General features: G+C 34.6%; 1 protein-coding gene across 8 annotated transcripts in view; it reads right to left on the bottom strand.

Moving 5' to 3' along the window:
- Positions 1–12,583, bottom strand: part of LOC145678494 (uncharacterized) — a 60,109-nt gene that overhangs the window by 21,883 nt on the left and 25,643 nt on the right. The window contains exon 3 of one of the 8 annotated variants that reach the window (XM_081748703.1): positions 2,893–4,001. The exons of the other annotated variants lie outside the window; for them this stretch is intronic. Coding sequence (XP_081604829.1) covers positions 3,935–4,001 — 67 coding nt within the window. The 3' untranslated portion in view covers positions 2,893–3,934. Of the gene's footprint in view, positions 1–2,892; positions 4,002–12,583 lie in introns of those variants that run through there. 8 annotated transcript variants of the gene reach the window in all.

Genomic DNA, 12,583 nt, shown 5'->3' with positions numbered 1-12,583 from the left:
CAGATACTTGAAATTATCAACCTCTTCAAGTTCTCTTTGTTTTACTCTGATCCGTAAGGGCGTGTTTCCACGGGATATTCTCATGACTTTCGACTTTTCGATGTTAATTTCCATTCCATACAGTTTTCTAGTGTCAACTACTTTGTTAATCATCTCCTGTAGTCCTCCTTCGGTTTTAGCTATTATAACTGTATCATCAGCATACCTGATCTTGTTAATGATCTGCCCTCCAATCTTGAAATCTCCAATTCCCATTAATGCTGTCTTTATTAAACATTCACTATAAATGTTGAATAATTGGGGCGACAAACTACATTCTTGTCTGACTCCTCTTTCAATCTCCACACTATTGGTTTCTCCATCATTCAAGCGCAACTTCACTCGTTGTCCTATGTACAAGTTCTGAATGAGTCGTCGATCTCTCCAGTTGACTCCGATTTCTTTAAGTATTTGCAGAAGTTTCGTCCGATTGACTCGGTCGAAAGCATTTCGCCAGTCGATGAAGCACACACACAACTTTTCCTTTACATCAAGAATTCTTTCTGATATAATTCTTTTCAATCCAATAGCATCTCTGGTGTCTTCCTTTCCGGAATCCAAATTGATCTTCTTCTAACCTCTCATCTATCTTACTTTCCAGTCGCCTGTTCAAAATGCGTGCAATGATCTTTTCAGTGTGGGAAATCAGGCTAATGGTTCTGTGATCGCTGCACTTCTTTGTTTGTTTTTTCTTGGGCAATGCAATCATTGTAACACCAAGAAAATCCTTTGGCCATTCTCCACTTAGGTAGATCTTGTTAATAAGTGAAGTCAGTACTTTCATTGCGTTGTCTAAGGAAATCATACCAAAAGTTTAAAAGGCTATTCTTAACTTTCTATGGGAAGGATTAAGGATCCCTGTATTGTTTGATTCTTTCAAGAAGAAGGTTTGGAAGGCTTGCAAACTGAAATTCTCATGAAGTATTAAGAAAACATAACATCTAAAGTAAATATGTAAATATGTATGCACTACACTATTTCCTGATTATAAGATTGTTTCTGTTGAAAATACATGTGTAAACACGTATTTATACAGGGTAATTTTTTTAAAACTTACGGATTTCTAACTGAAGTTCGATTTTCAGGCAGTTTGTGGCAAATGATCAAAGAAGGATAGGAGATTTATGTTTACTGGTTTAAATTCATCCGGGATAATATCAAACACGCATCAAGAAAAACAGCAAATATTTGCCAGTGTACCTTACAATTGGAATGAGGTTTTTGATTTTTGAAGCGAAATTGCAGAATACAAATTAAGTGTTAGTGGTAACACCATAAATCACATGTTGAGTAGCTATAGCCGGTTTCTTGTGACAAACGACAGAGATTTCTTGGGCGACCTAATGAATCGAAACTTGACATCTTGCAGAACACCTGGCTTCGGAGTCTGATGCTTCCCCGTCCCACGCAGAAGCGATCCCGTTTCTTCCAATTTATTCACTAGCGGCTATATTATGTTCCTGTCTGGAGCAGGACCTGTGGTAAAATTGTTTCTAAATGCCCTTTGTGTACCAACAATAGATTCCGTTCTCTAAAAAATTTTAACAATGAATTCATGTTGCTCCAAAGAGTACACTAATCTTAGTGTCCTGATCACACACAGTAGTAAAGAACTGTACAGCACAATTCCCAATACAAAGACTCAGTATCCTATTTGTTACTGATTTTAGCGAGTTTGCTATCTAACGAAGAACTCAAATCTCCACATCGCACCGCACCTCATTCCAATTGTAAGGTACACTGGCGAATATTTGCTGTTTTTCTTGAAGCGTGGCCGATATTACCACGTTTGAATTTAAACCAGTAACCATAGTTCCATAACTCTCCCATCCTTTCTTGATCATTTGCCACAAACCGCATGAAAATCGGACTTCACTTAGAAATTCTAGACCCTAATGAAATCCGTATGTCTTTAAAAAAAAATCACCCTGTATTATCTTCGAAACGGATATATATATATATATATATTCATTTCGAAGATAATTAGATTTCCAGAAGGGGACGGAATGGGAATATCGACTAACCCTTTTCACCCCATCCTACTGACGCCCATGTTAAAGGCTGAAGTATGTCTTGCGTTTCTTTTAATACATCGCAAAAACTGACAAGATGTTAATTTTAAAATACTTTTAAAATTAAAAATTCGTTGATTTTATTTCATACCATAAGAATTTTACATTATTAATATTATAATTATACATATAGTACAGCACATTATTATTATATACATTAAACAATTATAGATTTGGAAATATTATTTCTATCTTTAATTCCAGTGCAAGAAAATGTATACTTTTGATATCAAAACCAAAATCGAAATATTTTCTGTACCATACTCTAAAAATAAACTACAACAGACTAAAGAAAATACATGTCTTACAAATTTGCATTACATGATGACACTTCTGATATGAAGTAACTGTAATTCTTGTTCGTCTCTAATGAAACATTGATCTGCATAAGTCTTTTATATTCTCTGTATCTTGGTATTAGCTTCTTTATTCTTAGGTGGTGATTCATACATTTTGATATTGTTTGAAATTTGTGAACTTTTTACCTCCTTTTGAAACACAAAATTATTGTCATTAGGAACAAGAAAGCGGTAATTGCTCCAAGTGAAAAGTTCACCAAAGCAACTGCTTTTAGTATTTTTTTCTTTCTTTCTTGAACGATATAATCTGCAACTTGAACGGTATATCGGCAAAATCAGAACTAGACGTTAGAAGTAAAAGTATGGAAAGGCAGGCATTTTTTAGATAATTTCAGCACATACTTACTAGATGAAGTGTTACCTAATAATGATAATAGAATTCATAAAAACGAAATATTCAATATAAATAAAAGACCTACGCAAATTGAATCACTGTATTATTTTTACATTTCTAACTTAAGTAAATGAACACATAATATACTGCTACCGCACAGAATGCTTTTTTTCTAAATGTCTCTTTATGTGCCTTCTCAAAGAGTCTTTCTCTGGGTATGACTTTTCGCAAAAATGACAAGTGAATGGCTCTCTATCTGAGTGCCTGAAAGGCTCTCCTTCTAAATGCATCTTTCTGATGTGGACACTCAAATAGTCTTTTCTTGAGAAGAGTTTTTTGCAAAAATGACACACAATTGACCTTTTACGTGAATGCCTAAGTAAATGACGTTCTAAAGAATCTGCTCGGGAAAGTGATTTATTACAAATATGACAAACATGGTTTATCTCATTGGTCTTGTGTGTTTTCAAATGACGCCTTAAATCTCCGCTTTGTAAAAAACTCTTACCGCAACACGAACATATATTGCTTTTTTCTCCTGTGTGCGTCTTGATATGGCGAACCAAATAATCTCTTCGTATAAAATATTTTTCGCAGTGTTCACAACTGTAGGCTTTAACATCCGAATGTGATATTAGGTGGTTTCTCAACGATTCAGTTCCGACAAAAGTCTTGATACAAATGTCACAAGAAAACACTTCTTCTTTACTATGCATTTTTCGATGGCGTCTTAGAAGTTCACTTCTTTTAAAAGTCTTGGTGCAAACCTCGCAAAGGAACACTTTTTCTTTATTATGTGTATTCAAATGACGATTCAACTTTCCCCTGTCCATAAAAGACTTGCCACAATAATCACAAATGTGCTTGTATTGTATTGTACGTTGTTTCAAGTTCCTAGTTTTCGAAACATGCCAGTTCTTGTTCCAAAAACTTTCTTCATTATTAATTTCTTGACATATTGGTAGTCTATCAGTTTCACGTACTTCTGAATGTGTTTGTTTCTGTTTCGCCTTACGTGTTACAATGCAGAGACCACTTTTGCATAATTTACCTCCAACATATTTCTTAACATTTTTTCCCAACTGTTTCTGTTTCCGTACTGAAGTTTGGCGATTGTTCTGAAGAACAGATCATACCATAACCATTTGTTTCTTCTTCTTTATGGGAAAGCCTTCCATGTTTGTTGTTGCTAGTTTTCTGATTAAATAATAAAACAATTAAAAACAATACGATTTAAGATTCCTGATATACATTTACATACACACACACACATGAATCCAAAATACATATCTGATAAGTGAATGAAAACAAACACATACTAGACTAGATCTTTATCATGGAAATTACCATGTAAAATACAGAATTAAAAAATACTTGTTCTTTATCTAAATACGTTCAGTTTAAAGTTGACAAATATAAAAGTATTACAGAATAAAAGGCAAACGAATGCTGAGAGAACTTTATTTTAAAATCTAAAATGTCTTAATACAGGGTCAAGCAGAAATACCGTCCTTTTTGAAGTACTATATAATAAACTGTATATTGACGCAAATCTGTAATTGTAACGAACGTAGTAAACTTGGTGTTCCAAATTTAACATTCAACTGTTACAAAGTCATAACGTCAAAAGACTGATCAGAAAATGAGGCAATTGGTAGTGGCAGTGTGCATGATGCTAAAAAGTCAGACAAAGTCTTGCAGAAACGATACGACAAAAGTTTGATAAATTACGAGGATCATTGTTGTCAAGCTCTATAAGTCTAGAAAATGTTTCTCTGGAGAATTTCATACCAATGACAGAAGGTTACTGGACAAGATTAACAACGAAGTCAAATTTGTTCCAATTCTTAAAGAATGGGATATGGATAATATTTTGTGAAAGTTTTCTGCCCAAATTAATTAAGAATAAAAACTTTCGAACGAAGATATTGTGGTCGGACCAAAGCTTAAAACTGAACGACCATCACAACTGGCCAATGACACATGTCACGGGAATAACTAGGAGGCCATTGTTTCTTGATAGTAATGTTTATTAGAATAACTACTGATGTAGCTAACTCTTGGACCTAGAGTTAAACATGACATTGAAATTTACTTTCAGCTGGACGGTGGACGACGCACCACCATTATGCATTGTGCGTTAGAGAATGTTTGGATAGGTTGACAAACAAGGTCCACTGGAGTACTCGCCTCTATCCCTGATCCTAGTTCCGCTCGGTTTTTTTTAAAGCTGCTTTTAAAGATTGTGTGCATAAGGGCAAAACCCGCAATATTAATGAACTGAAAGATGGAATACGAACACAGTTCAGTGACATGCTACTTGATTTATGTAATCGTAAGATTTGCTTAGTATGGTAGCATTTTGAGTATTTCATCTAAAATGTAACGTACTTCAATATAGTAATGTTGATAATTGAAATTGTGACTGTAGTATAACGCTAGTGTTATGTTACATTATTCCAAGCCTGTGCTTTTCTGTACGAAATCTCAATTCTGATTTTATAACAGAAGATTTTGTGTATTACTATGTGTGCATTTACAACGCTAAAGGTATTCCACCCTTGCGTGAGCGTGATTCTCCCGAACTCCTATGTCGCTCACAACCTTTGCTTCCACCCCATCATTATTTCTGCTCGCGATTTTTTTCCGAGTCGTCTATTGTTGCTCATAGCCTTTGCTATATCATTCCGGTTCAGTGGTGTGTTTTACATATTTGTTTTGAGAGTTTTTCATTTAATTTACATTTATACACAGCATTAAGCGGTAGGCATCTGACGAGGACTGCAAGTGGGTAAGAAAACATGAATACAGTACAGTACGTCTGATGGCACTATATTTCTTTGTTGAAAATAATGCCCGGTTTCTTAGTTTGTCAAGAAAGTGTTTCGGCTATTCAAGAGTATAACTTGAAAAGACATTACAGGGTTCCTACTGATCTGGAGAAATCTATTTCCCTGAACTTTGGCATGAAATTCCCTGACTTTCATGACAGGTGTCGGATGACGTTGACATACAAATAAGGAATAAATAACGGTGAATATTTATATATTACAACAATTACTCTATACAGACAAATAGTAATCAATTGTTCATACGTACATTCCATTTACCTCCCATAAAAATCTGAGCAACGTCCCATATAATGGTCGACTAACCTGATTTCCAGTCTTTTCCCCTGATCTTCCCTGACCTGTACCATTTTCCCTGACTTCTCTGACCAGTAGAAACCCTGCTTTATGAATAAAAGCATATATATATTCTGAAAAAAATATATGAATTTTGGCATTTTGTATTCAAGTATCTGTCTGATGATGCTAACAGTGTGGGAACAGCTAATTTTGTAATCGCTAAAAAAAATCGAAAAATTAGGAACTTTCTTCCGATGGAGAATTCATGAAAGAATCTCCTTTAGCATATGTGGAATGTGTGTTCAATAAGAATAACACTTTCAAGAGAATAAGTTTATCTTTGAGCACGTAATTAAGACATCGTAGCAGCAACGATGGATGAAATTCCAAGTGTGGTCGGCAAGAATTTTGGATTTCTGACGCTTTTGAGACAAGAGCAGAAGTGTTCCTGTTTCATCAGGTATCATTACATTAATTGACCAGAAAATCACTATGCAAAATATATTGAGTTTGATAATGTAATAAAAGTCATAATTGCTACTGTAAACTTTATCTAAGCTTAGGCTTTGAACCATCGGTAATTTCAAAATTACCTATAAACCGAATGAGATTCGGACATAGTGATGCTATCTATTTTTATGATGTGCAATGGTTGAGCCGCTCTGAAAAGCTCACACGTATTTTTGAACTGAAACTAAAGAGTTCATGAAAACTAAGTGTAAGCCAGTACTCGAGTTGAAGGGTACAAAATGGATGAGATCTTGCCTCTCTTATCACTTGTACAAACTTTACTTGAAGTTTCAGTCAAAAAAAGTCCATCAAGTGCATATTTGTTTAGATACATGTAAACTTCCCCTGAATGAAACTGAACCGTTCAAATGCCAACTGCAAGATCGCAATCTGATGCATTTCAAAACTAAGATGGAAGTATAGCTCAGAGATTATTCTCGTTACCTTGTTATAATTTATAAACTACACGCTGAATTCATTGTACGACATTCTTACAGAATTTGGAATACCGAAAAAGCTAGTTAGATTAATCAAGATGTGTTTAAATGAAGTCCGAGTAGTACTGGTCCACGAGCTTTCACGTCACGAATGGCCTGAAACAAGGAGATGCCAAGTCGCTATTACTATTCAACTTTGTTTTCAACTATGCTATAAGGAAAATCAATGTTAGCAACCAGAGACTAGAGCTGAATGGTATTTATCAGGTTATGGCGTATGCTGATGATGTAAATCTGATAGGAGAACAATAGAAAGAAATACAGAGGTCTTATTAAACCTTTGCAGAACAAAGTGGATACTTTCAAATATCTAAGATCAATATTAACAGACCAAAATCATATCTGCGAAGAAATTAAATGTCGACTTAAAACGGGGAATTCGCGTTACTATCAAGTTCAAAACTTTTGTCGTCGCGAATTCTGTCGAGGAATATGAAATTAAAATATATAAAACGATAATCATGCCTCTTGTGCTGTATGGTTGCGAAACATGGTCGCTTACTCTGAGGGAAGAACGCAGACTGAAAGTATATAAGAATAAAATCCTGAATCGAATATTCGGACTCAAGAATGGAGAATGGAGGAAACTTCATAACGAGGAACTACATAATTTATACCTTTATCGAACATTGTTAGGGTCATCAAGTCTAGGCGGCTCAAGTGGGGTGGGAAGGTCATGTAGATAGAATGAAACAAAGTAGGAATGCCTTCAAAGTTTTAACTGGAAGTCCAATCGGAAAACGACTAATACGAAGACCTAGGCTCAGATGGAAGGACAACATTAAGACGGATATCGCAGAAAATAGGAATACAAAGTAGAAACTGGGTCCAGTTGGCTAAACCAGAAGTCAACTGAAGGTTTTGTGAACGCAGCATTGAATCTTCGAGTTCCATAGACCATAGAGTTAGTGAGTTAGAAATCCAGTTATACTATTTATGTAATAATTTGACGTTTTAGGTAAGGTACGGGATTAGTACGTATAATGTTACCATAATTTATCAGACTGTTTGAGTACATTTGAAGATGCTTACATTAATCTTAAAATTATTGTCTGGATTCATGTTTCTCGAATAATTACTGTGCCACAACTTTATGATATATGCCCATTAGCAGTTACAACTTTGGAATGTGTTACATCAACAGAGGAGCTACCTGAATCTTCTTTCATAATTTTTTAAAAATACATTTTACAGTTGGGAAACACTCTTGTAAGACATACATAATATAAATGAATTTTTACTAATACAGATACTTACTATTTTTAGTAAAGTATAGTTGAAGCTGGAAACAACGCAGACTAAGTATAATCTCAGGGAAACTCTCGAAATATTTCGCGGCACACCTGTAAGTCATCAAAGACGCACCAGGGTGCCGATGTGCAATTTGGGAAACAGTGCTGTTGTATATATGTGCACGTGCACGCGATGTTAGCTACCTCAATAACTTTCTTGCCTCCTAGTGGAACCACGCAGCGTAGTCGCTGATGCTCTCGCCTTCGGCGCGAGCGGTCCTGGGTTCGATGCCCGGTGGGGGCACTAGGTCGAAAAAGTGTAACACGCTTTTTCAGACAGCCACCCTGAATGAGGTTTTCCTCATTTACACCAAGCAAATGCCAGGGTGGTACCTAGCTTATAGGTCCCAGGCCGCATCCTTCCTTTCCCAATCCTTTCTTGCTTCCCTTTCCCCGGATTGTGTGCTCGTCGAGGGACGTCATCTCTCAAATCATGAAGGGCTAAATGGCCTTAGATTTCTAAAGCCCAGAAATCTAAGCCGCTATCTATGAACGGATGGTATGCCTACTATAAGATGACGCCTCTTATGCTCTACCACCACCAGTATCTATTGATAATACAGAGAAAGGCTTCCCTCAAACACACGGTACTATAACAGCTGTTCAAAACTGCCTCGGTCAACGTCTATGTACGCAAATCTGCGAGTCCTGCTCAGATACAACTTGTACTGTATGGTAGGCATATGTTGTAGCCACATGCTATATATATATATATATATATATATATATATATATATATATAAAACGTAACTCACGAATTTTCGGATTTACTCCATTTTCCTTACGTTGATGGGTAAAATTCAGTTATCAGTAAGTGGTGATAACAGAAAGCAATCCATCTAAGAAGATATTTCCAAATAATATAAAATAATAAAAATATAAACAAAAAATAAAATTATGCTCGGTTTAGTGTATACTGGCAATCATGCTTTCGAGGGATTTTTGCAGTAGCACAGCACAATTGCAGTAGGAATTTCACAACTTCCAGTTGGATCAAGGAACTTGAAAGTGAAGTAAAATATTGTCTTTATTTGTTTAAACCTAGTGTCTCAATTGTCTGCCAAATATAAATTAGCTTCTGTAATCAAGATGTACGAAAACATAGAAACAAACAGGAAAACTCTTGTCTTAAGGTTGGAAATGACTCGCACCATTTATTTGTTAAGAAAAAGAAAGCAAACAAAACGTAGTCTCTGTGGTTATGTGGGTAGAATGGCGGACTAGTAGCTCTTATACTGTTTTGACACCAGATCGAATCCCATCCCGTGTCATCTTTTTATTTATTTCTTACAAAACATTATAGGAAGTGTATATTTCCCATGTTAATAACAACAGAAACGATATAATAACGAAATAACTTATTGATGGTGTCCTTTAATCGATGTATTTATTCAGGATTGAAGTACTATTGGTAACAACGATTGTTTTCAGTTTATGGTCTTGTATGCTTACTTCTTCCCTAGCCGTTTTTGCACAGCTGACCAAATTATCGTTCAAAAGTTGTCAAATTATCGTTCTTATGTGTTTTTGTTTTTCTTTTTAGAGTATTGACTTTCTCTCTTTCTTGTTTTCATATCCATAAAAGCAAGAAATGCAATCATAAGTCTGTGTAAGGAATAAAGAATGCTTCCTTTGAACAAAACTAAATTATACATATCTATTTGTGTGGAATACGAACGCTTCCAAAATAGCATGGATATGAACGATAATCATACCATTCTTCTAAATTATACAATAACGTGAAAAACTGATATTAAAATCATACAACAAACAGGCATAAGCGTTTTTTTTCCTAGCATGTCAACACATTAAACGTAACTCATTAATTTTTTGGGATTACAAATTATCACCTTACTTGTCGGTGTAGGCCTATTCGTTTTCACATTCGAGCGACGAAAGAAGAAATTGTGGTGACAGCGATAAAAATCGAATTTGAGACTTCAATGAATTCAAGTTTCATAGCACCTACATATTGAAAAAATGATTTTTCCATGTCTATCCATCTGTTCATCTGTCGGTTCGTCACGCTTTTACATGCACACAAATAGAGGCCAAACTGTTCAACGTATCTTGAGCGAATTCTAGACATGAGGTTTTTGTAACATTCTATCGTTTCGAATTCTATATCCTCCGACACCTAAAAATAAAGGTACTTTACTGAATGATAAAAATTTAAAATAATTAAATTTTCTCAAAAACAGCTGTAACGATTTTCTTTATTTTTTACAAATATATTTTTTATTAACAACCCTCCACCATAGTATGAACCATTTCTGTAAAAAATACAAAAAGTGTAGTTAAGTGTATGATGCGTTTTTTAACAATTTTCTCAATCACATTTCATAAATAAACGTGTCATTAATAACCTAACAATATAGCATAACTCGTTCGTCATGTAAACATTCAGAAGGGGTAGTTTACTCTTAAGAGTGAGGTTTTCCCCTACGCTTTTCCCAATAACGCCTTAGGCGATTTTGTTCATATCTCGTAAAGAAATGTTTCATTAATAACCAATTATACTCCATAACTCGCTTGTCCTGAAAACATCCAGGAGTGTTTTTCTCAAGGGGTGATTTTTTTTTAATTTACAATTTTCTTAGTGAACTAGATACCCGATGTTTAGGCATTAAACACCTGGAAAACAGGCAGGCAAAAATGTACTTAAAATTTAAAAAATAGGCACTAAAATGTAACTCGAAATAATGAAAATAAATACTGAATACAATTAAAAATAAATTCGTCATAGATAATGTTCCAAGGATATAGAAACATAACTGTTTTTAATACCTTCTTTTACTGTATATATAAAAATGAATTGACATGTATTCCATGTATATTTGGTAAATACATTTATACAGCATTTTATCACTACACTTAATAATCCGAAGTTTTACAGCACTTTATCACCACACATAAAGCCCAAAGTTTTACGGCATCTTATCGCTACGAAGAACACATATTTCTTGGAAGAGGCAGAATTCTGTCTTGAAATACTAAATTATATATTTTTCCAATAAAGTTTTATTTTGAAGAAAATGCATAGAATAGGCACTAAAGCAATTATTAGGCAGGAAGGGGCGAAATAGGTAAAATAGGCAAAATAAAATTGGCTTAAATGGAACTATAACCCCTGACATAAACTTTAAAACGTTATTTTTGATCATATTTTTAAGATTAAAGAATAGGCATTTTGCCTAACATCCGGTCTCTAGTAATAACTGAGACGAATTTCTTTTAATTTCAGTAATAAATATTTCAGTAGTAATCTTACAATATGGTATAACTCGCTTGTCCCGAAAAGAAAAATCCGAGAGAGGTGGTTTACTTTAACAGTGAATTTTTTCCCCGACGATTTGCTTAAAAATGACTCGAGCTACTTGGTCCAGATTTCATAAATAGTTTACCACATGGCATAAATCGTTTATCCTCAAAATTACAGATAAAGAATATTTTACATTTGGGGGTGTTTTTCCCGATGATCTTCGCAGAAACAACTCAGGTGATGTTTGTTGTTCATATTTCATAAATAAATGTTACACAAGTAACATAATGATATGATATAATTCCATCATCCTGAAAATCTAGAAGTGGTATATCACTTTTGGGAGTAAGTTTTATCCTGCGATTTTTTCAAGAAGGACTCAGACGATTTTGTTCATATTTCATAAACAACTTTTTTTTATGAAAACACTAACAACATAGCATAACTCGTTTGTCCTGAGTGATAGTTTATTTCTGAGGGCGACTTTTTCGACGACAGTCTCAGAAATCATTCAGACGCTTTTGCTCATAGTTCACATTCACTTCACTTGCTCATAGTTCACATTCACTTCACTTGCTCATAGTTCACATTCATGTCACTTCCAACTTCAAGACAAGAGTTTTCCTGTTTGTTTCTATATTTCCGTACGACATCTTGGTTACAGGAGCTAATTTATATTTGGCAGACAATCTAGACACTAGCTTTTAACCAATAAAAGCAATATTTTACTCCACTTTCCAGTTCCTTGATTCACTCCCCGACTGCAATTGTGAAATTCCCTGCGCAATCGTGCTCTGCTACTGCAAAAATCTCTCGAAATCATGATTGCATGTATACACAAAACCGAGCATAATTTTATTTTTTGTTTATATTTGTATTATTTCATTATATTTTTTTGGAAATATCTCCTTAGATGGATTGCTATTATCTCCACTTACTAATAACTTAATTTTACCCATAAACGTAAGAAAAATGAAATAATTGCGGAAAATCGTGAGTTAGAGTATACACGCTTTTTTTTTTTTTTTTTGCGTAGGAGTAACTCTTCCACAGTACGGAGTTGCTCTTAGTTTTCGCGTACACAAGACAT

This window comes from Thermobia domestica, chromosome 2 (genome assembly GCF_964235325.1).
Source record: "Thermobia domestica chromosome 2, izTheDome1.hap1.1, whole genome shotgun sequence".
In the NCBI taxonomy this organism is placed as follows: Eukaryota; Metazoa; Arthropoda; class Insecta; order Zygentoma; family Lepismatidae; genus Thermobia; species Thermobia domestica.
The sequence above is the reverse complement of the archived record's forward strand: the minus strand, read 5'-3'. Positions and strand labels throughout refer to the sequence as shown.